Source organism: Zonotrichia albicollis, chromosome 7, assembly GCF_047830755.1.
Source record: "Zonotrichia albicollis isolate bZonAlb1 chromosome 7, bZonAlb1.hap1, whole genome shotgun sequence".
In the NCBI taxonomy this organism is placed as follows: Eukaryota; Metazoa; Chordata; class Aves; order Passeriformes; family Passerellidae; genus Zonotrichia; species Zonotrichia albicollis.
In genome coordinates, this window is record NC_133825.1 from 42,653,031 (window position 1) to 42,674,016 (window position 20,986).

At 40.3% G+C, this 20,986-nt stretch overlaps 1 protein-coding gene across 1 annotated transcript; it reads left to right on the forward strand.

The window, feature by feature from the left end:
- The first annotated feature begins 9 nt into the window (after window positions 1-9).
- On the forward strand, window positions 10-20,605 carry TDRD1 (tudor domain containing 1). Its single transcript, XM_074544198.1, has 21 exons — window positions 10-226; window positions 4,933-5,303; window positions 7,823-7,970; window positions 8,362-8,467; window positions 8,785-8,824; window positions 8,927-8,975; window positions 10,473-10,553; window positions 10,873-11,049; window positions 11,550-11,657; window positions 12,167-12,337; window positions 12,608-12,853; window positions 14,236-14,358; window positions 15,255-15,365; window positions 15,544-15,714; window positions 16,573-16,818; window positions 17,356-17,472; window positions 17,682-17,792; window positions 18,048-18,215; window positions 18,540-18,761; window positions 18,928-18,974; window positions 19,583-20,605. The coding sequence occupies exons 1-21, from the start codon at window positions 10-12 to the stop codon at window positions 19,673-19,675; spliced, it is 3,123 nt and encodes a 1,040-aa protein (XP_074400299.1). The 3' UTR covers window positions 19,676-20,605.
- The last annotated feature ends 381 nt before the right edge of the window (window positions 20,606-20,986 follow it).

Consider the following 20,986-nt stretch of genomic DNA (forward strand, 5'->3'; position numbering starts at 1 on the left):
TTCCTCGGGATGGGCCGGGGGCGGATGGGCCATCGCGGCAGCCACCGTTACCAGCAGGTGACGCGGGACCCATCTGGCCGCCTGCCCCCGCCCTCGTGCTGCTGCCGCGGTCCCACCCGCGCCGCCGAAAACCCGCGATCCACTGACGGTGCTGGAAGCTCCGAGCGGCTGGATGTAGGACATCATGCTGCGGTGTTAGTGCACTCGGCGCCAGGGGACATTGAGGGTGCTCATTAGGAAGAATTTCTTCACAGGAAGGGCGATCAGACGGCGGAATGGACGGCCCCAGGGAGGTGGTAGAGTCCCCGTCTCTGGGGTGTTTAGGGAGAGCCCGGCTGGGACACTCAGTGCCCTGGTGGTGTTGGGTCATGGGCGGGACTCGGTAATCTCAGAAGCGTTTTCCAACCTAATCGATTCTGTGATTTCACACAAGACATTTCCAGGCACGCGTCTATAAATTGTTTCAGTCTGGATGGTTTTTTTTTTTTTCTCTTCCTATTTAAACATGTGTTTATGTTAACAAGGGATCTCATGTCGGACATTCCATGGCGCTGTCTAAACCCAGAGCCCTGAGCAGCTGCCTTGCAGGAGGGATTTTTCACTCCAGCTGTTTTTGGAGAGATGGCTACAGATTCCTCTCCTTTTTGCAAGATCCAGTGCACAAGTAATGACAAATAGAATCTTCTGCCTTAATAAAGAGCATCTCATTCTCCCTAACCAACCCCTGCACATTATGTCAAAACTTTCTGCACCTACATACCATGCAAGAGTCAATCCAGTAATGTTAATGAACAGCTTACTTAGCACCTGTCGAGACTTCATTCCTTATTCTGATTGGATTTTTTTTAAAAGTGAAAATTTTGCTGGGCATCAAAAATCTGGACTGCATTTCAGTGCTGGGATCAGCAGTTTTTCAGTGGAACACAAAGCTTTTTGGAATCCAGAGCACGGCATAAATGCCATTTTATTTAATAAAAAAGAAATTGAAAAAATACCTCAGCAGACAAGCTGCTAAGTGCAAGCAGTTGTATTTGCTATAGCAGCTCAGCTAAAATGAGCATTGGCACCTCTCCTGAACTAACATCTTAAACATAACAATAGAAAAGCAACTTAGAATTACTGAATAATTCAGGTTGGAAGGGACCTCACTAAATTATCTAGTCCAATCCCCTACTCATAGCAAGGCTAACTTTGATGTTAGATCAAACTGTTGCTTTATTTTGGCTAATTAATTTTTATATATGTATAAAAGCGTACACATACCTACATGTATGAAAACATCACCTACCCAATGATGCACTGATGATTCCTTCACTTTGTATCACGGATGACCTTCAAAGTAGAATGTGCTGCATAACTTCACTTACCAACATTAATTGAGAGAGTTATTTCAGAGCAAGTTCTTTTTCTCCATATTCTTTCTAAGCATTTGGAATTTCAGAGCTGCAACTGCAAATTTGCGGGTCCTAGAAAATGCTCCTTAAAACCTGTAGTTTAACCCCAGCCAGCAACTAGGCCCCACAAAGCTGCTGGCTCACTCCCCTCTCCAGTTTCAGAACTGGAAGACTCAAACTTTGGGTCGAGATAAAGACAGTTTAATTTGACAGAAAATAAAATAATAATCATGATAATATATACAAACCCAGTGATACACAATGCAATTTTTCACCACTTACTGACTGATGCCCAGACAGTTCCCAAACTGTTCCCTGGTCAGCTATTCCACAGTTTATGTACTGAGGATGATGCCATTTGGTATGGAATAATCTTTGGCTAGTTGGGATCAGCTGTGTTTCCCCCCCTCTCCCACCCCAGCTTCTTGCTGGCAGGATATGAGAAGCTGAAAGGTCCTTGACAATAATGTAAACACTATTTAGAAACAACTAAAAACATTAGTGTGTTATCAACATTGTTCTAAATCCATCCTAAATCCAAAGCACAGCTCTGTACCAGCTACTAGGAGGAAAATTAACTCTATCCTAGCCAAAACCAGGACAAAACATTTTAACTGATCCTTAAAAAGAACAGTGGGATCTTAGAAAAAATCAAGCTGTAAACCTTTCAGTGCCGTAATAACTATAAATCTTTCCGTGTCCATTATTCTGGGAAAGCTAATACTACTTCAGGTAATTAAGCAATGTCCTAGCCATCACCTCTAAGCAGCAAAGGAGTCAGCCATATGTCTTTAAAAACATTAATTTGAAAGCACAAATGGAAGTAGGTTGCAGAGAACACTCATGCCCTCAACTTTAACCTCCAAAAACACTTTAAAGGCAAGTGTCTAGCCCTTGCTTTGCTTAAATTATACTGTGCATTCCATCTTTCTAAAAATACATAAAAAATCAGGTGTGAAACAGAGATAAGTAAAAATTGTCTCTTTTCAGAAAGCAGTGCCATGCAACACTCACTTGCTAATTGCCATGCAGCACAAGTCTAAGCTTTGCTTTCAGGAAGGGTTCTTTGCCACCACTGCTGCTGTTCTGCAGCTGAGCTGCAAAGTTCACACTGCTGCTCTGTAACACAGTCACTTCAGTGCCCAAATGCTTCTTTTCCTATTTGGTTTTCAGGTTGTTTAAAGACAACTGCAGAGACATCAGTATACTCTGCCCCCAGTCTTTTTAAGATTTGTGCTTTTACCTTGCTGTACACTTTGTCTGCAGTCCACTGATGTTACCCGTATGTGTTTAGTGTGTTCCAACAGACCTGGCAAAATTTAATCTGATTTTTGCCTTTTACTCTGGGCATTTTTTAGAGAAGGATTAAAATCAGGCTAAGAAAATAGAGCCTGGTTAGTGCAGTTCTTCCTTAAAGGCAGAAGAAAAGGACTTTTTTTGTACTCAGCTGGACTTCCCATAGCTCTAGTCCCAGAACTGATGCTGAGAGCTCTGACCCCTATATCTGTGCTTAAGCCACATTTTCATGTGAAGAGTATTTTATTCTCAGGAGGTGGCCACAGATACTTAGGGAATGATAGTGACAGGTCACAGAGCTCTTCCCCAGACCATTTACATGATGTTAAATCACAATGAATTACTGGACCTCTTAATTAGGCAGCCATAGATCTTATTTGGCATGTCCAAATGCTGAGGAGAACAATTCCTGAGTGAGAGAACTTGCCATCTGAAAGACAGACAGTCCTACACAACAACAGACTTTGCTGCAGACAAGCTCTGCATTGCAGAGGCAGAAGCAGAATTTGGCCCACATATTCAAAAGGTTGGCTTTTGGCTTATGCTTTATTATATAAGAGAAAGGAAAGGAAATATTCATTTGATTGCTCAGTTTCTAGATGACATTTGTTAATTATCCAGAGTATCTCTATAGCTTTGACCTCTGAAAGGGCTTACAAAGCTATTTTTTCTCCTTCAGCGAAAGTGTTAGCAACTCCACTTTAAGGGAGAACAGTGAGGTGGCTCAACCAGCAGATGTGCTGAGTGATACCCCACACTTCTCTGAGACCACTGGTGTCAAAGGACCAAAGGAGTAAAATGTTTCACATAAGAATAAACAGCCATTGGAATAATCTCCCCAAGGAAGTGGTGGATTCCCAATGCTGGACAATTTTAATATTCAGCTGGACAGGGTGCTGCATCATCTTGTCTAGATGTCTTAAGCAATAAAGAAAGCCTTTTTTTTTTTTTTTTGAGAGAGGTTTGAATGACAGAGAAATATTTCTTAGTGCCTTACTGGTATTAGTTCTTCCTAGGCATGAGGATTACTGGGCTAATCTTGGGGACAGAGGAACAAGGGGCAGGAAGATGTTGAAGGCTGTATGATCATGATCACCCTGTCTACCCACAATCTCCCACATACAGGTGTGTGCCTACTCTGATATGCAATGCTGAGCAATTTGGCATGTGGCTTTCTTCAAATCCCACAAAATTCCACCTAGTTTTCCTTCTTGTTGTAAGTGCAGCCTCTGATCCACTCAGCTTTGCTCAGGCTGGAGGTTCATGTGAGCCAGGAAGAGTCGTTCCTCTGACTTTAGCAGGTGGTATCTTAACCACTGAGAAAAAACTCAGCAGCCCTCAGATGTGTTGTTCACTTCTCTTTTGAGAATGCTTAGTTTGGCAGACAGGATCCTAGACTTAAATACAGATAATTTAGACTGAAACACTGTCACAGCCAGATGCCAAATGACTTAAGGCAAAATAGCTATGCTTCAGCTACTTCTCTGTGAACAGAGATAATTATTCCCTGCTGTACAGAACATATAACAATAAAATCCATCACTGATTTTATGCACTTTAATAATAAGTACAACAATGTAGGCACTAAAATAGATCAGATTAATTTATTTTTTGGTGAAAGCTTAATTGCACAGCACTGAGAACACCTGAGATCATGTCTGAGTAGTAGCATAAAACTGCAGCAATCTTGAGGATGAAGTATATTTTCCCATGAAGATGGAGACATGGAGGTGGGAGACAAAAGTTGAAGAAAAGGGGAAAACACCTTGTATAGAAAAGAAAGAGGAAAAAGGACAAAGGAAAATGAGAATAGGTTAGAAATGGGAAATGAAGTGATTTATGTTCTTGGCTGCAGGGCGAAATTGAAATACTTTAAAATACAAATGCATCAATTTTATGTATCAAATTTCAGCTTTTTGCATAGCTCTCACAGCCATTTTCTGAATTTGTATCAAATAAATTGGGGTTACTGGTTCAACCACGAGTACTTACCTCCACAAAGATGCTCAGAGGCCTGGAGCACCTCTGCTATGAGGTCAGGCTGGGAACTGGGACTGCTCATCCTGGAGGAGTCTCTGGGGAGACCTCAGAGCACCTTCCAGTACCCAGAGGTACACGAGAGCTGAAGAGGGACTTTTTACAAGGGCATGTAGTGATTGGACTTGGGGAATGGCTTCAAACTGAGAGAGGATGGGTTTAGATTAGGTAGTGGGAAGAAATAATTTGCTGTGCACGTAGTGAGGGCCTGACGCAAGGTTACCTACAGAAAGTGTGGATGCCCCATACCCCATCCCTGGAAATGTTCAAGGCGGGTTGAATGCGGCTTGGAATTACCCGGCCCAGTGCAAGGCTCCCCAGGCCGCGCCTCCCCGGCGATGGCGGCACCGCGGGCAGCGGGCGCCGGGGCAGCAGCACACGCCCCGCTCCGCCCCTGGGCACCGGGGTCCCGCCTGGGCGGGGCGGAATGAGCGCCACGGGCCCGCCGGGAGCGCCTGCAGACGTCGCTGGCCTGCGGGGGCCGCTGCTTCTCCTCTTCCCGCCCACGGTCGTCGAGTGAGCGCCTGGTCCACCTTCCCGCGTGGGGCAGCGCCGACGGCAGCGCGGCGGCCCGGGGTGAGCGCTGCTCTGAGGGGAGAGAGGGACAGGGGCGGCCCGGGGTGAGCGCTGCCCTGAGGGACAGGGGCGGCCCGGGGTGAGCGCTGCCCTGAGGAGCGAGAGAGGGGCAGGGGCGGCCCGGGGTGAGCGCTCTTCTGAGGGGAGAGAGGGACAGGGGCGGCCCGGGGTGAGCGCTCTTCTGAGGGGCGGCCCGGGGCGAGCGCTGCCCTCGGGGGAGAGAGGGGCAGGGGGTGGGCGCTTCGCTTTCCTCCAGGAAAGGAGCCGGGGGCGGCCCGGGGTGAGCGCTGCTCTGAGGGGCAGGGGCGGCCCGGGGTGAGCGCTGCTTTCGCGGGAGAGAGGGGCAGGGGGTGGGCGCTTCGCTTTCCCTCGGGAAAGGAGCCGGGGCCGGCCCAGGGTGAGCGCTTTGCTGAGGGGAGGGTGGGCCGGAGGTGGCGGGGCTGGCTGCGAGCTTGGGTGCAGGCCGTGGGACGGGGCTGTCTGATTTTATTATGATTTCTTAAAATCGCTTAATTTTAATCACTTAAAAATCATTTTAGAATCACTTTTCGCCTATACTTCTCATTTAAAACAATTATATTGCATCTTAGTATTTGGAAAGCAGGTGCTGAAAATGCATTTCGGCAGAGTCCCGGGCTTTGCTTCCCCTCAGGCAGCCGCTGTTGGGGCAGTGGTTCCCCTCAGGGCATGAGGAACCCAGGAGTGCAGCCTGTGCTTTTTATTACTACAGACTTCTTTAACAAAAGTACAGTGAAGTCTCTTCCAGTGACACAGTGAGCTTCGTGTGCAGGTGTTGATGGCTGCTCCTATTTGTCAGTGTGTTCCTCTTCTAAAGGAATTTTCATAATTTAATCTCCTGTATTCATTGTTGAGTTCTTTAGTGCAGAAAGTGTTTTGCTGTGCAAACAAAAGAAATAGATGGTAGAGAATTAGCCTTCCAAAATGAATTCTTAAATATATCTTCAGAATATGACCCAAAAATACTTTAATTTGTGTGCCTGCCTGAATTTATCTTTACATCCATGCTTTTGCAGTTACCTGGCCCACAGCCACCTTTGGTCATACTCTAATGTCAACCTTTACGTGATGGCAGAACCACTTAATCTTCAATATAAGGAAGTTGCAGATGCAGATTTAAGCAACAGGGTCACAGGTACAAACTTACTGTTGAAAAACTTTCAGTTTTGAGGCTGAGTTTCTGAAATATTTAACAAACTGCAGTATTTTGTAAGCAAAGAATACAGGGTATTTTTGACAAATGTAGAAACAGTACAGAAAGTTTTAACAACAGCACAAGTGCAGTAAGAGACTTTGTCCTAAGCTTGACAGAGGCATCTTGACTTTATTCTTCTGTGGTTGTGTATATGCTTTATTATTGATACACATCATCAGTAGAGTATGGCTTGTAAATACAACTCCTAATTATCCTAACTTGTGCCTGCTGAAATGCCTCAGAATCTAAAAAACCCACCAAGATAATTGAGGTGTCAGGGAATTTGGACCAATACATGGGAGTTGGAGTTCCTTCAGCAATGCTTCTTGCCTCTTAAGTGCCTTGCTACTGTGATCCATGTTCTCTTACTCCAAGTTGGGGAGAGGGAGAGGCTTCATTTTGGGAGATCTGAACTAGCTTTATGTACATGAGAGTTCATGAAATTTTGTGTTAGGCAAGAGTTTCAGTTCAGGCAGAGTTTACAAGATTCACTTGCTCCCAGGTGGGAAAAAAAGGCCATGAAAGCTTTATGTTGTCTCAGTGGAGACCTTGGACAGGCCTGCCAGGCTGGAACAAGATTTGAGTGGTATATGTAGCCTAGAACAGAAACAAATTCTTTGTAGGTGGATGAGTTATCAAAACAGAGTTCCTGCTATATTGATATGCAGGCTTAGATGAATGTCTTTTAAGAGTTGTTTAGTAAAGAAAACCTCACAGGAAAGACCACATGGTTTATAAGGCACTCACTGCAAAGTCAGAGTCTCTTGTTCCAGAGTGTTTTGTTTGGCAGTATTGAGTGATAAGCGCAGAAGGTGAAAGTGTTGTTTTAATAATACCATGATTGCATGATTGAGTAAATGTGATATCGGAATGGAAACAAGTGATTTCCAGAGTGTGTCAAGGTCCAAGCATCTCTGTTCCCTCAAATGGGCTGGCAGAATAGTAGGAGTAGCCAAGAGCCTTGTTTCTTCCTGCAAATGTTCCATAACATGGGCATGTGTTGGTGTTGTTAATCAGATCCCTTTGCAAATACTTCTGCTTCTAGGAAGTTCTATGGAAGACAAAACTGGTAGAGAGAACTGCATAGCTGCAGCTGATAAAGAAAATACTGTGAGTTATTTCACTTTATAGTTGCCCCAAGTATTCTGAGCATTTCTAGGTAGCAGGAGTTATCAGCATGTATTTCTCTTTCTAGAACTTACAAGTTTTGTCTCGTTTTGTTGTCATGTTTTTGTATATTAGAATATTTCTACCCTAATGGGCAGGTTTTTTCCAGTAAGAATGACTTCAGGTTTTTCTTCCACAGGTATCCCATGCTAATTGGATTAATGGGAAGCCAAAGAAATTGCAGTGTTCCTCTAAGAGTGCTTTTTCTATTTGCTATGATAAGAGTTTCTTGAGTTTGTTAGTACCACCCCCTAAAGGGGGCACTTGCCATCGTTGTGGTCTGTCTGGTAAGTGCCTGCTGTCCTGTAGCCTGACACACTGTACATCTATCAGTGAAACCAGACCAGGTTTGCTCAGAATGGTTTTAAATGCATAAATATTTTTAACTCTCAGACACAAGTATATTCTATTCAGAACATAGTTGGAGTAACAGAACTGACAAGCAGAAGAGAGCATTTCTTTATCAAAAGTGGTGGGTTTTTTCCCTTAAATGTGGAAGGATTTTGGCATATTTGAGCAGCAATGTCTGATAGCTGTATGTCAATACAAAGACCTATTTGTGTCTGCTTAGTATGCAGGGGAGCTCTTTTGTAAAGCAGTTATTTAAACAGTTCTTGTTCCTTCCAATATGTATTTTCCTCAGACTTCTCTTGTCTTTTTTTGTTTGGTTTGTTTTAGGAAAGCTCAGATGCTCACAGTGTCTGCAAACTTACTATTGCTCTGCGGATTGTCAGAAAAAAGACTGGCCAGCACATAGAGTAGTTTGTGATCCCCTTAAACAGAAGTAAGTTTGTAAAAGTTCTGCCAAATCATCTTCACAGAAAAACAATGTCTCTCCTGCTAAACATAAATGACCATGGGAAGGCACTAGTACAGTAAAATATGTTGCTTATTCTTAAGCTAGCACTGCATTATCTAATGCCTGTCATTATTACATATTACCACATTTGTATTTCTGCATTTTAGTGAATGAGGAATAAGGGTTGGCAAAAATCACATACTATGAACACAGCTTTTTATCTATTTGCAAGTAGATTGTATTATTAATGCTACTTGTCAGTCTTTGGTTCTTCAAACTGACATATTTTTCTTTGATTACAGTTTAAGTCATAGCAAAACCAAGACAGGAGTTTATGTTAAGGTATGTCATACAATTTTGACTATGTCTTGACTATCTGCTGTGCTCATATCATCTCAGCTGATAGGAAAGCACTATTCCCTAACTGGTGTTGATATATTGCAGGAGGAAGTGAGGTTGAGTTTTGCTGTAGATGTTGTACTTCCAGATTCTGGTGAGTGCTTGGTTGTGTGGGTAAAATACCTCGCCACAATTAAGGCTTTTATGTTCACACCCCTCCCTAACACGTGTGAAACATAACCTTTTTTTTTTTTTTGCCCTCCTCCCTCTTGTCGCTTTCCCAACCTCTCCCTTGACTTCTTTTTTTTTTTTTTTTTTTCCAATTCTACTTTTTCACCTTTCCATAAAATGTCCGTTCCTGAAATACCTTGCTAAGCTTAATAACCTTAAATTTTAGGAAGGTTACTTTTCCAATAGAATTGTATTAACTTCAGTGTGTTCTGGATCATCTTGTTTATTTTTCTGTTTTAATAGATGCATGAAAATTTGCTACCATTTTGTTTCTTTCTCATGCATTTTTAACTCTTTAAAAATTAGTGCCAGTTTCTAGTTCCATATAGGATTTTACCAGCTTTCATTACATTTCATACATGCTCACTAAGTATTCCAAAGAAAGAGCAATCACTGGATATTGCTGTATCCAGCTGGAGAACTCTGTCAGCATGTTTATATTTCTAACCTAGCAAGCTTCAGTGAGAGCCAAGCCAAGCACAAGACCTTTGAGGAGTCAGAATTCAGATTTTCAGTTCAGCTGGGTTTGATTGTTGAAGCAGATCAGTACATGCAAGGTGCACCTTTTGTCATGTGGAAAATGTTGTTTACATTTTTCTGTGGCTGCAGACAGGAGCAATGTAGTGGCAAGACCAATTCATTTAATTGATCTGCAGCCCACAGGAACATTCAGGGATGTGGTGGTTGATGTTCCTAGCTTGCTAAACTTGCTCCTGTGCAGGAAGCTTATCTCCATGTGATGCTGTGCAGTCTCTCAAAGGATGGTTCACTTTAGTCCCCTGTAAATTCAACTGATTAAGGATTGTGCTGGGCATATTTCACATTTGGTTGCTTCACAGCACACTAGTGGTGAAGTGATGTGTAACCTGCTACCCTTTTGGAGAGAGGATCACATAAATGGCACTGCATTCTTGAAATGTTCATGCATTCATTCCAGACTTTATAAGCAACTGAAACACCTGTATTGAGGTTTTAATTTGAAAATAATGGTATTGAAAGTTTGGAATGCTGCTTCATGCATTCAGCTGAGAAACCAAGATTTACAAAGACATCTTGACTAAATCATTACATACTCAGTGTTGTAAATAATGAGGTAAGTTATGAATCCTTGTGTCTAAAAAGCCATAATCAGTTTTTCAGCTCACAGGCTTTAGTGACTGCAAGTAAATGTTGGTCGTTACTGCTTTTCTCATTTTATGAAGTCAGACAGTCTTGGAGCTGTGAATGTGCTCAGAAAACTCAAGTAGTTGAGCTACTCTGAAATTACCTTTGTTTTGCATTTTAAACATTAAGTGCTGAACAAATAAGTAGAACATACCTTGTGATAGGAATATAGATCTGGCTCAGAGGATGGTTCTGAAGTGAAACTAGCTGATGGCTATTTGTGTGCTAAATCATTTATTCTTGATCTATATTTTAGAAGACTGCCTAAATAAAGTTCCCTTAGAAATGAAGTCTCATTTAGCTTCAGGACGTGATGCCAGAGTAGACTCTCCGAGAGGTAAGCAAGCAAGCCAAACTAAACTTGGGGAATTTTAGCTCCTCCTGTACTGCATGATGTTCTAGCTGCTCACTAGCATCACCTCAAAGTTAAAAATCTTTGCTAATGGAGTTTCAGGTCACTACTGACATTAGCTCATAGACATTTTAATAGTATAAAACATTTGTATAGTGGTTATTAGATGAGCATTAATTTCATAATGTGATGGGAGCTTTTGAAGTCCAAAGCATCAATTAAAAAAAAAACCTATTTCAGTATGTTTATATTTTCAAAGTCAACTAGCTTTTGATTGGCAACCTTTTTTCTTTTGTATGTGCAGTATCAGAAAACTATTCAAAGGGAGGTGAGAAAAATATACCTGAGGATGAAGACTCTTCTCACTGCGTTAATTCAATTACCAAGTTTGTCTCTTTAAGTATTGGAGATGAATTTTCTGGTGTGGTTTCTCACATTCAAAGTCCAGACACCTTTTTTTGTCAGCGGATGCAAAGTGCCCGTAAGTGATGGTTGGAAATGGGATGTAGAATGCCTGGTGTGGCATTTTTCTCTTTGGTAGGGAGTGGCTGGAGGAGGATGAATTTTTTTTCTGTGCCCATGTACAGCCTTTTAATTCTGGGTAATCAGTAGCAAAGTGTGTCCTTTGGGAAGAAGCTGCCTACCTCATCATCTGCCTCTTGTTGGAAGAGCTGTCTTCCTTGGTTTCTTCTTGGCATGCCTCCACTAGCTTGCTTTCAATTTGCACAGGCTTCAGCTTTCTATTTGCTGAAAAAAATCCATCCCTGGTTTTCCCTGTCTGTTCACTGCTGCTGTGATTCCTCGGACACACACAAGGACTCTCTTGGATGTTAATGATTGAAGAGCCCTACTCAGATCAGTGTTAAACATTTGAAATAATCTCCATTAGACTATAAGATGTTCTTCCAGGCTTTGAGCTTAATTATTTTGTAATAATTGCAAGATAGGCTATGTTCCAAAACTTATGTATTTTAATATCAGGTCAACTTGCTGAGCTTGAAGCATCCCTTAATGAGTACTGTGGCAAAATTCCCAGTAGTCCATCTTTCCGTCCTGCTGCTGGCAATGTGTGCTGTGCCCAGTTCACAGGTAAAAATGGACTGAAAATACTAAGTTATGCTACTTAAATTTATTACCAAAAAGATACAATTTGTAATTATGTTTAGAAATGTTTTATGTAGAGTTTATTTATCTCTGATTTTTAGCTGTGGGTAATGCTGGGTAGTGATTTGAAAAATTGTATCTGTAAAGTACCAATTTTAAAATGTCCCTTTATTGGGCAAACTCTTAACATTGGATTCAGATTATTTAGAATAGTTTATTAAGAGATCATGGAAAGTTTGGGATTTTTTATGTTGCTAAGTACTATTTCCCCAGGGCTGGAAATAGATATATGTGTGAAATTTCAGTCCCCAAAAGAAGCACAGAAGAAATGGGATTGTATGGAATGATGCTGCTATCACAGACTGCTTCTCAAAATGCTTCTTTTAGCCAACACCTGGTAGTCCTAAGCTGTACTGAGATGGGTGTATTTTTATATTGGTCTGTCAAAACAAAAAACTCATTCTCAGACAAAACATCTGTATCTTCCTTTCTAGAGGACAACCTTTGGTATCGTGCTGCTGTTACAGCTTATGCTTCTGAAGACACTGTTTTGGTGGACTATGTGGATTATGGTAATTCTGACTCTCTTCCACTGGCCAGACTTCGTCCTATAATTCCAAGCTTAATGGACTTGCCAGCTCAAGCCATAAGATGTAGCCTGGCAGGTATGAAGTAAATGATAAGCAGTTTCAAATTAGATAGGGGGAGAACAAGTGGTGTTACATAACCACCACAGCTGTAGTATCACACATGGAAACATGGGAAAGGATGGAGGTAATGGTAGGGCAGGCATTATTTCCAGAATTCTTAACTGTCATGGCATATCTACAAAATGGGACAAATATTTCAGAATGTACTTGCAGTTGTTGTACCTGTCCACACATTGTGAGAGTTGGACTGACCTCAGAACCTTTCCATACTCTGTGACTTTTTAGGTGTAAAGGCACCATTAGCACGGACCTCAGAATGTATTTCCTACTTGAGAAAACTGGTGAAAGACAAAGTGTTGACAGTAAAAGTCGTGGATAAAGAGAGTTCTAAATCCGTGGTGGAGCTTACAGATGCCTCAAGTACTCCAGTAATAAATGTGTCAAGCCTTCTCCTTGAGGAAGGCCTTGCAGTTGAGGAGCTGACCTTGGCCTTACCCGCAGCCAGAGGGAGTGATGTGGAGCAAGCCAAGGGTGAGTATGAACACATCTTGCTGCTCTAGAGTGGGTGCAGAGAATTCCAGCTCTTACCTCTAAGAGCTTTTCAGTCTGGCTCATCAAGTCCAGCCCTCACAAGTTCAAAGGTTATCCATAGCAACTTATCTGTAAAGAGTTGTGTGTCTGTGTGTGTGTCCAGGTGTGCACTGGACTTAACAAAGTTGTTATTGCCTGCTTTTGGAAGTTGGTACTTACTATTGTTAGAAGTCTTAAAATTTCCAGTTGAAGTAGGTTATGACTGGCTATTACCTGGTTATTCCTACATCCTTATCCATTAGTGCAAATAATATTTGCTCTATTGTCATCTTCATTGTCCTGTATTTTACACATAGATCACATACTTAGTCCTTGAAAATTTGACTGTAGTAGCTTATAAAGCTTCAAGTCTATGCTTATATTGCCTTGTTTGAATTTAGTGGCCAAAGCTTCAATCCAAGAGATTTTTGCTAAAGTTACATTAAATTTCTTTGAAATCTTGAAGAAGATTCCTGGCTTCTCTCTTATGAAGCATGCTAAGTTCCTTTTTTTACCATCCTGTGTCTGGCAAATCTAGTTATTCTCTTCTGATCCATTGGTACTGAAAACTTTTTGTCAAGTCTCTGTTCAAATAATTTTGATCTTTCTCACTAGAGGCCTTGTGGCTAGGACACAATTATTCCTTGTCTTGGTTCAGAAGAGTAAGGAATCTTACAAAAAATTAGAATAAAAAGTAACTTTCCTGGCTGTATCTAAACACATTTTGATCTGTGGCCCTCACCAAGGGCCTGTTTTGTACTTCCTTGGTTTATTGGTTACCTCCCATGTTTTTGTCATTTCTGTCACTGAGCCAGAGCTGTTGAATGCAGGTTTTAAACAGAGTGTGTTCTCCAGTGCCATGATTTAGTGTTCCCATGATGCATTCTACAACTCGTGTTAAGTAATAAGTTTCTTTCAGGTACCTCAGTATAATATTCAGTGCAAATTTCTGCCACCAGTCTTTCTAGTAATCTTTTTTGCTCTTCCTCCTTGGATTGGTGACAGATGTTTCCCTTTGCTATGCTCCCTACCCTGTTTCCAGGAGCCAAAGTTCCCCAGTGCCCCTCTTGCCCAGGCTGTTGCCAGCCAGCCTTTAGCTCTGTGTGTAATTACTCTTCCCTGCTGTCTATGGCTTGCTCTTTTTGATAATGAAGAATTACATTAAAGAACTGGCACATTTCTCTTGGTTTTACTCTGCGAAGAGGCTCTCACCAGTAATTAGTCTGTTGGACAGTTTATAACAAGAAATTCAAGTATGTGAATGAGCATTTGGGATGGGAGTTTTTTTCTGTAAAAATTACTTTAATTTCTTTTCATTCTGTGCTTTTTTCTGTCCTCTCTAGAGGACACAACAAACAAAAGAATGTGCAAGTGGATTAAAGTAACTCTTAACCAAACACTCAGTGTCATAGTGTGTACAGTGTACAATCCTGGAGAATTCTACTGTCAGATTTCAAACAGCCATGGTAAGTTTATTCAGCTTAATTCTTTCTGGTACTTTGTTTGCTTCCTGGTTTATCATTTATTGTAGTTCTAATGAACTACTGTGTCAAGTAAGCTTGCAGCACAAAGGCTTACCTCTGAGGTTTTTATCTGAGAATACAAGTGGAGTGACCAAGAAATTGGGTCATGGTATTAAAATCTGAATAATGTTGAAGATAAGCAGTAGAGAAAAGTGAAAGAGTTACTATAACCTAGTCAAAGGTTGTCTTAATTTTTTTTTCACTGGAAGAGTGGCCAGGCATGGAATAAGTTGTTCAGGAATGTGGTAGAGTCATTGTCTCTGGGAGTGTGCAAGAGGCATCTGGATGTGGTACGTGGGGTGACTGTGGTGTGCTGGCTTGATGGTTGGACTAAATGATCTTGAAGGGTCTTTTCCATCCTTCATGATGTAGTGATTCTGTTAATAAAAGCAAGGAAGAGACTTGTTCCCTGTGCCAAGACAGTATTTACTGGAGCTCTGTTCTAGTACGCTCTCATAATTTATAAAAACTTAAAGAGATACAATAATTGTAACACAGAAATGAGAAAATGCAGCTGTTGGGATGTGACTTCCTGTTGGATTAGTTAAAAAGTAATCTTGTTTCTCTACCAGAAGTCTGTATAAAGACTTCTGATAGCTGTTGGTGTTTTAAATGCTAGAAAAAGAATGTGACAAAATTCAGTGGCTGAAGAGGGAGCTAAAGGCATTCAAACAAAAACTAAGGGGCAGCTCTTCAAAAGAGGGGTGTTTGTTCCTTGACTTATGTAGTCAAGGAGTACATTTGAAGGTTTACAAGTAAGCTGTAGAGTGAACAGCATTGATAAAGTTCAAGTCAGCTCATTTCATTGATCTCATCTTTGTTTTGTTTCTAATTTTCAGAGTTACTTGCTCTAAACTCGCTTAACAAAACATTGTCTGAATACTGTCAGAATACACCACCAGATGTTTTGCAGCCTGAAAATGGAGACCCTTGCTGTGCTTTTTACTCTGGCAAGTAACAGAATAAAATAGTTTTGTTTTTATTGGGTGAACATGAAAAATCAGCTGATAGTTCACATTAGTAGAGGACAGCAAAGAATTATATTTATTTACTAACAAGTGAAAGCTGGTAGACTTAGCAAATATGTGAAGTAATTACTAATTTTTTTTTTTTAATCTTTAAAATTAGAGGATGGTAACTGGTACCGTGCTGTGGTGCAAAAAGTCACTTCAGATGGAAGAGTTCGAGTGAGCTTTGTGGACTATGGGAACACTGAGGATGTACCATGGGATAACATCCGACAGATCTCACCCTCCTTCCTGAAACTTCCATTTCAAGCAATTAAATGCTGGCTCTCAGGTGAATCTCATTTTCTCTTCAAGAGCTCTTGCATTTAGAGACTTGCTGCTTTGGGGAATACTGTGCAGAACTGTTCTTTTGGGTTTGTTCGTTTGCTTTCTCTTCTCTGAGCAGTTCTCTGGAGTGATCTGCATGGACTTTGCTTACTGCTTTAAGGGAGCTTGTTTAGTTCTGCTTCATGTGTAAAGCTTACAGGTTTTTGGTTGTTGCCTTCCTAGGAGTAAAGGTGCTTTTGTGCAACTTTATTTTCAAAGCTTTTGCAGGCAATGGAGCTAATCTGTTTTAGTGAAGCAAGTTGGCTCTTCGGTTCTTTCATTTGACTCCTGAAGAGTTTGGCACTGTATTGTTGCTTCTCAGTGTTTTACAAATTCCTTTTCCACACCGCTCAAAATTCTGCAGAACTTTCTTTCTGGTGTAGTCTGCTTGGTTTAAAAATGAAAAGTGTGGAAACAGGAAAAAGCTCAAAACCTCATTTTGTTCCAGTGTCTTGTGCTGTTCCCATGCCCACCCACCCTTAAAACACTTTGGTTTTGTCTGCTCCTTTGATAAAAAGGCCTGATTATACTGATCCAAAACCAGTTTTAATAATGTTATTTGTGCTGAGGGAAAGGATTTAATTGGCTGAATCATAAAATATAAAAGATGAAACTTGGGTGTCCTGAGAAAATGTGGGCATTTAGAAGAAAGGAGGAAGAGGGAGAGCAGTTAACAGGATGAAGGACAATGTGCCCCAGGGTAGTAAAAGTAGTCTTGATATTTCAGGGTATGCTCTAAAGAAATTTTTTTAAAGGAAATTATAATGTTGAGGAAAGTCAATATTAGTGAATGGAGATATTTTAACAGTTTCTTACTTCCCAGGTATAAAGCCTGGAAACAGCAAGTGGAATCCAGAAGCTACAAGAAGATTTCATATGTACACTTCAGGCTTAGAGCTTCAAGCCACAGTAACTTCCCTTTCTGAAGATGGGGCAGGTGTAGTGCTTACTGATAATGCCACAGATTGTCCAACAGTTATCAATGAGATACTAACTGAAGAAAAACTGGTTGTAAAGGAAGTTCTACAAGATGAAAATGACTTTCCAAACACATCTGTGGACGAGAAAGGTAATTAAAAATGGAATGTTAATTTTTAGATTTAACAATTTTAGATTTAAGAATTTTCAGTATTCCAGCCTTTAACTGATATTTTCTTGTTTAACTACAATAAATATCAATGCATAGTTTTGGGTATATTGTCAGTTCTTAGAGTTGAACACCAACTGTCCTGCAGGTGGCATTATAGACAAAAAGAGAAAGTTAAAAATCTGTGTGTCTTAAATGAATGTTGTTTGACTCTGTGGGAATCAGAGAATTAGAAGTTTTCTATGACTGAAACTTTTCTCATGTTTGCTTTTCAAGGTCTTCTTTTCTTTTTTCTGAGCTGTTTTTTACTTTATCTACTTTTATATGTCAACAGTTTATGAACAGCAAAGTAAGCATTATTTATCTTGATTTAGATTTGTCTTCTTGAAGAGAAGGCTTGTAGTCGTGTCTGAAATTCAAAAAAATTACTATAAATATCAAATAAAATAACAGTTCCTTAAAATATATGTATGTTTGGAGGACAGTGGTAACACTGCATTTTCTTACAATTTCTGTTAGCAACTTCACTTGGGCACTGGAAGTCAATTGAATTGGCTGTAGATGAAACCATGTCTGTCTGTGTAACTGAAGTTGTAAGCCCAGACTTGTTCTATGCTGTACCATTCCCAAAAAAAGGTAAGAAAAAGTGTTCATTGTTCCTAATACCAGTAAGAAGTCACTGTTGCAAGCTAGTTAATAAAATTGTGTGTAGTGAACTGGGCCATGTAGAAATGTATCTTGGGCAGCAGGAAAATACAAAAATGTCATAGGTGGGAGCAAGAGGCTTAAGTATGGACTTCATTGTACCCAGACATGGTTAGTGAATGTGGTTTTTCTTCCTGTAGGTCAAAAGAAGCTCTTGAAGGAGATGATTTCACTGGAAGACTATTGCAGATCTTGCAACAAGCAGCCCTTCCAACCAAAACTGGGTGAAGCCTGTTGTGCTCAGTTTTCAGGTGAGACATTCCTTTGTCTTCCATTTCCTTGGCCAGTGTAAAACACAGCTTGCATTTTTGCTGTAGACAAAGGAAAAACACCAGCTTGAAAGTGCTTATGGATCTCTTGATTGTGCTTCTTGTCAATTGGCCTCTAATATATCCACCACAGTATTTAAAAATTCTTTAAAAACTCCACAGTTTCTTGTTCTCGAGATAAACTGTGTTTATAAGCTGGTTCTTCACACGTGACCATTCTTGCCCCAATCTTTTCAGGTAATGGCAATTGGTACAGAGCTGTTGTTCTGGAAGCTTCCCAGTCTGCAGTGAAAGTTCTGTATGGAGACTATGGCAACACAGAAACTTTACCCCTTTCAAAGGTGCTGCCAATCACTGACTCCTATTTAAAGCTGCCTTTTCAGACTATTACATGTTCACTTGCAGGTAAGAAAACCACCCCAAAATAAGCAAAAAAACTGCACCCCAAAACCTCTGTCTGGTTTTCTTGAACATTATAATTTTTTACCTCTTCTGGTGGTAGTGTTCATTCCTTAATACTAAACAACATGACAATATTCTGAAATAATATATTGGTAAGCACAGTAAAAGCTGGTTTAGAAAGCATGGTTTTAGTTCATTATCTCTAGAATTTCAGCTATTTATATTAGGAAAATTTAGCATCATATTTTCCAAAGCATATGTGTATGATTCAAGTTATATCTTAAAGGAATTATTTATATAACAGACTTGGTTTTCCTTTTTCCACAGGAATAGAGAAAGCTAAGTGGTCTCCATTAGTGCTTGACACGTTGAAAAAACTGTTACTGAAGCAACATGTCACAATTACAGTGAAAGGGATTAATGGAAATGTTAATTTAGTAACAGTGGAGAAGCACTTGGACAATGGTTATGTGAATGTAGCTGACAAACTGCTAAAGGAGGGTTTGGTCACATCCTGCAGTGCTGAGAACTCACACAGTGAACATCAAGGTACATACTTTGGCTTGATTACTTCAGTTTGCTTATTCTTGTAAGCACATGGGGTGGCTAAATGACTTTTCCTTCTAAAAATCCTGGACAATGCCACATGTCACCTCTTAAATTAGGGAAGGAATGTGTGTGTGTGTATTTTGCTCATTCACTTTGGTTTTTGTAGGTAATGAAGGTGAGACCAGCTGCTGCTGCAAAGAACTAAAAGTGCAAGTAAGATTTACTCCAAGCAATACTTCCTTTTTTATGTTTCCAGAATTCAAAAGAAACCCTGTGTAGGAAGCAAAGGGGAGTAGGGGGAATAATAGCTACTGAAACATGGAACTTTAGTGAAATGTATCCTGACACTTGTTCTCAGGTTTTTTATATAAGGTAATAATTAGAGCAGCCTGAAGCTGAGGGAGGATGGTGTTTAGAGCACGCAGACTTCATTAGTCTGCACTTTGCCCCACAGACAGCTCTTACTTCATTTTTCAAGTGTTTAATTCTCAGGAGTGGCACTTTTCTCTGTTATCTGATTTAGGATGGCAATCTCAATCTTAGTTTGAGTATTTAATCAATTTAGTTTGAGGAAGCTGCTTCAGGGGGAAAAAGGGGGGGGAGGGACATACACATGTACATGGACAAAGGGAGGTCAGCTACAGTTCTGTTGGCTTTTTCCCCTTCCAGAAGACTTTACAGCAGAAAGGAACTAAATCTATTTATTGAATTAATATGGTATTTAGCTGAGTTTCTCATATTAGCATCTACCCTGATCTGAAATCAGCAATTAAAAAAACCCCAGAATTGTATACTTCTAACTCTTTCTGCTTATTCCACAGCTTGAAAAGCATAAACAAGTCCTACTCTTCCTTTTAAACAAGTTTGGGAATCCAGATGGATTCGCTGATATGAAAAATCTGTTGAACCACTAAGTCTCTGACAGGCACCATTTCATTTTCATGTCCACCAAGTTGCTGCTGTTCCTTTTTTAGAAGATCAAGAGCATCAGCTTAAAAAATGAGGGTCACTTTGTAGAAACTGTGCTGTTTAAGTACCTGCATTTATCTGTGTGCTTGATTGTTACTGTGACACAAGTATGTAACTTGGAGGATTGCAAACCTGCAAGCTAAAATTTCTGTTCTGTTCTTGTTTTATGCCACCATGTGCTACTGAACATTTTGCTTGTATTTTCTTGTTGAATGCACAGAAGTTTATGGAATGGCCATTACATTGTGAGTCTGTTCTGCAGACTTGCATTTGGAATGATTGCAATTGTAAGGCTCACTTAACTTTGGTACCATTTATATCACTTGAAAAACTCTGTATCTTCTTTAATTACTGATCTTTCAGCCTAATTTCTGGTCTGAAGTTAGACCTTGATTTCAGTATCATTAAAGGTTGAACGTTGTCTTGGACTGCATACAGGTAGTTCTCTCTAAAATCAGTAAAAACTTTAATGTGCACAGTTCTTTTTTTACACTTATGCTGTATAATATGCATCTGTGAATGTTATTTTGAAGTGAATTGTATTGAAGCTGTTTTATGTGTAGCTACATCATCAGGATTTCTACCCCATCAAGTTTTCACATCATAATAAAAAAGACCCGGTCTCGTCAATGACAAAAATACTAAATCAAATTGTTAAGAGATTATCCATATTTTAGTATTAAGAGATTAGCAGTCATTTGTGACTAATTCAGGAATGTCAGATTACTTTTTGTGGAACAGAGTAGACATTTGCTGATTGAAACTGCAGGGTCAGCCTTTTTGTCCACTTACAACATATACTTCAAGTTTGGGCTTTTGCAGATTGGAAGAATCTTGATATTAAAATTGTTGCCAAATATTTTCTTTTGACTTAATGTTTTTAATGTTTTATTACTCAAATTGCCTCAGATTTTTTTTTCCTTCCTCTTAGTTTTTGTTGCATCATGTTCTTGCAGTAACTAATAATTAAGATGAATGCTTGCACTTGAATTTCTGGAGTTCTGTTTGTGCCCCTGGTTCTGAACAAGACTATGGCTTTGTCAAGTGTTCTTTGACTCCCTGAGAGCAGAGTGACTTGCACAAGGATTTGCTCTCATGCAAAGCACCTCACTGATTATTTAGTACTCCCACACCTCTTGTTCACATCCTCCATCAAAAGTGAACTGGAAATCTAGAATAGCAGCACTTTCAAAAGGGAAGTAATAGGAAATTAATAAAAATTACCTGGCACTGAAAGCAACAGGTCTTTTTTTATC

Coding starts and splice junctions, on each gene's coding strand:
- TDRD1 (XM_074544198.1), top strand. CDS start 10: ATGGGCCGGGGGCGGATGGGCCATCGCGGCAGCCACCGTTACCAGCAG. Junction 227..4,932: donor GGCGCCAGGGGACATTGAGG/GTGCTCATTAGG, acceptor GCACGTAGTGAG/GGCCTGACGCAAGGTTACCT. Junction 17,793..18,047: donor CTGTTGTGCTCAGTTTTCAG/GTGAGACATTCC, acceptor CAATCTTTTCAG/GTAATGGCAATTGGTACAGA.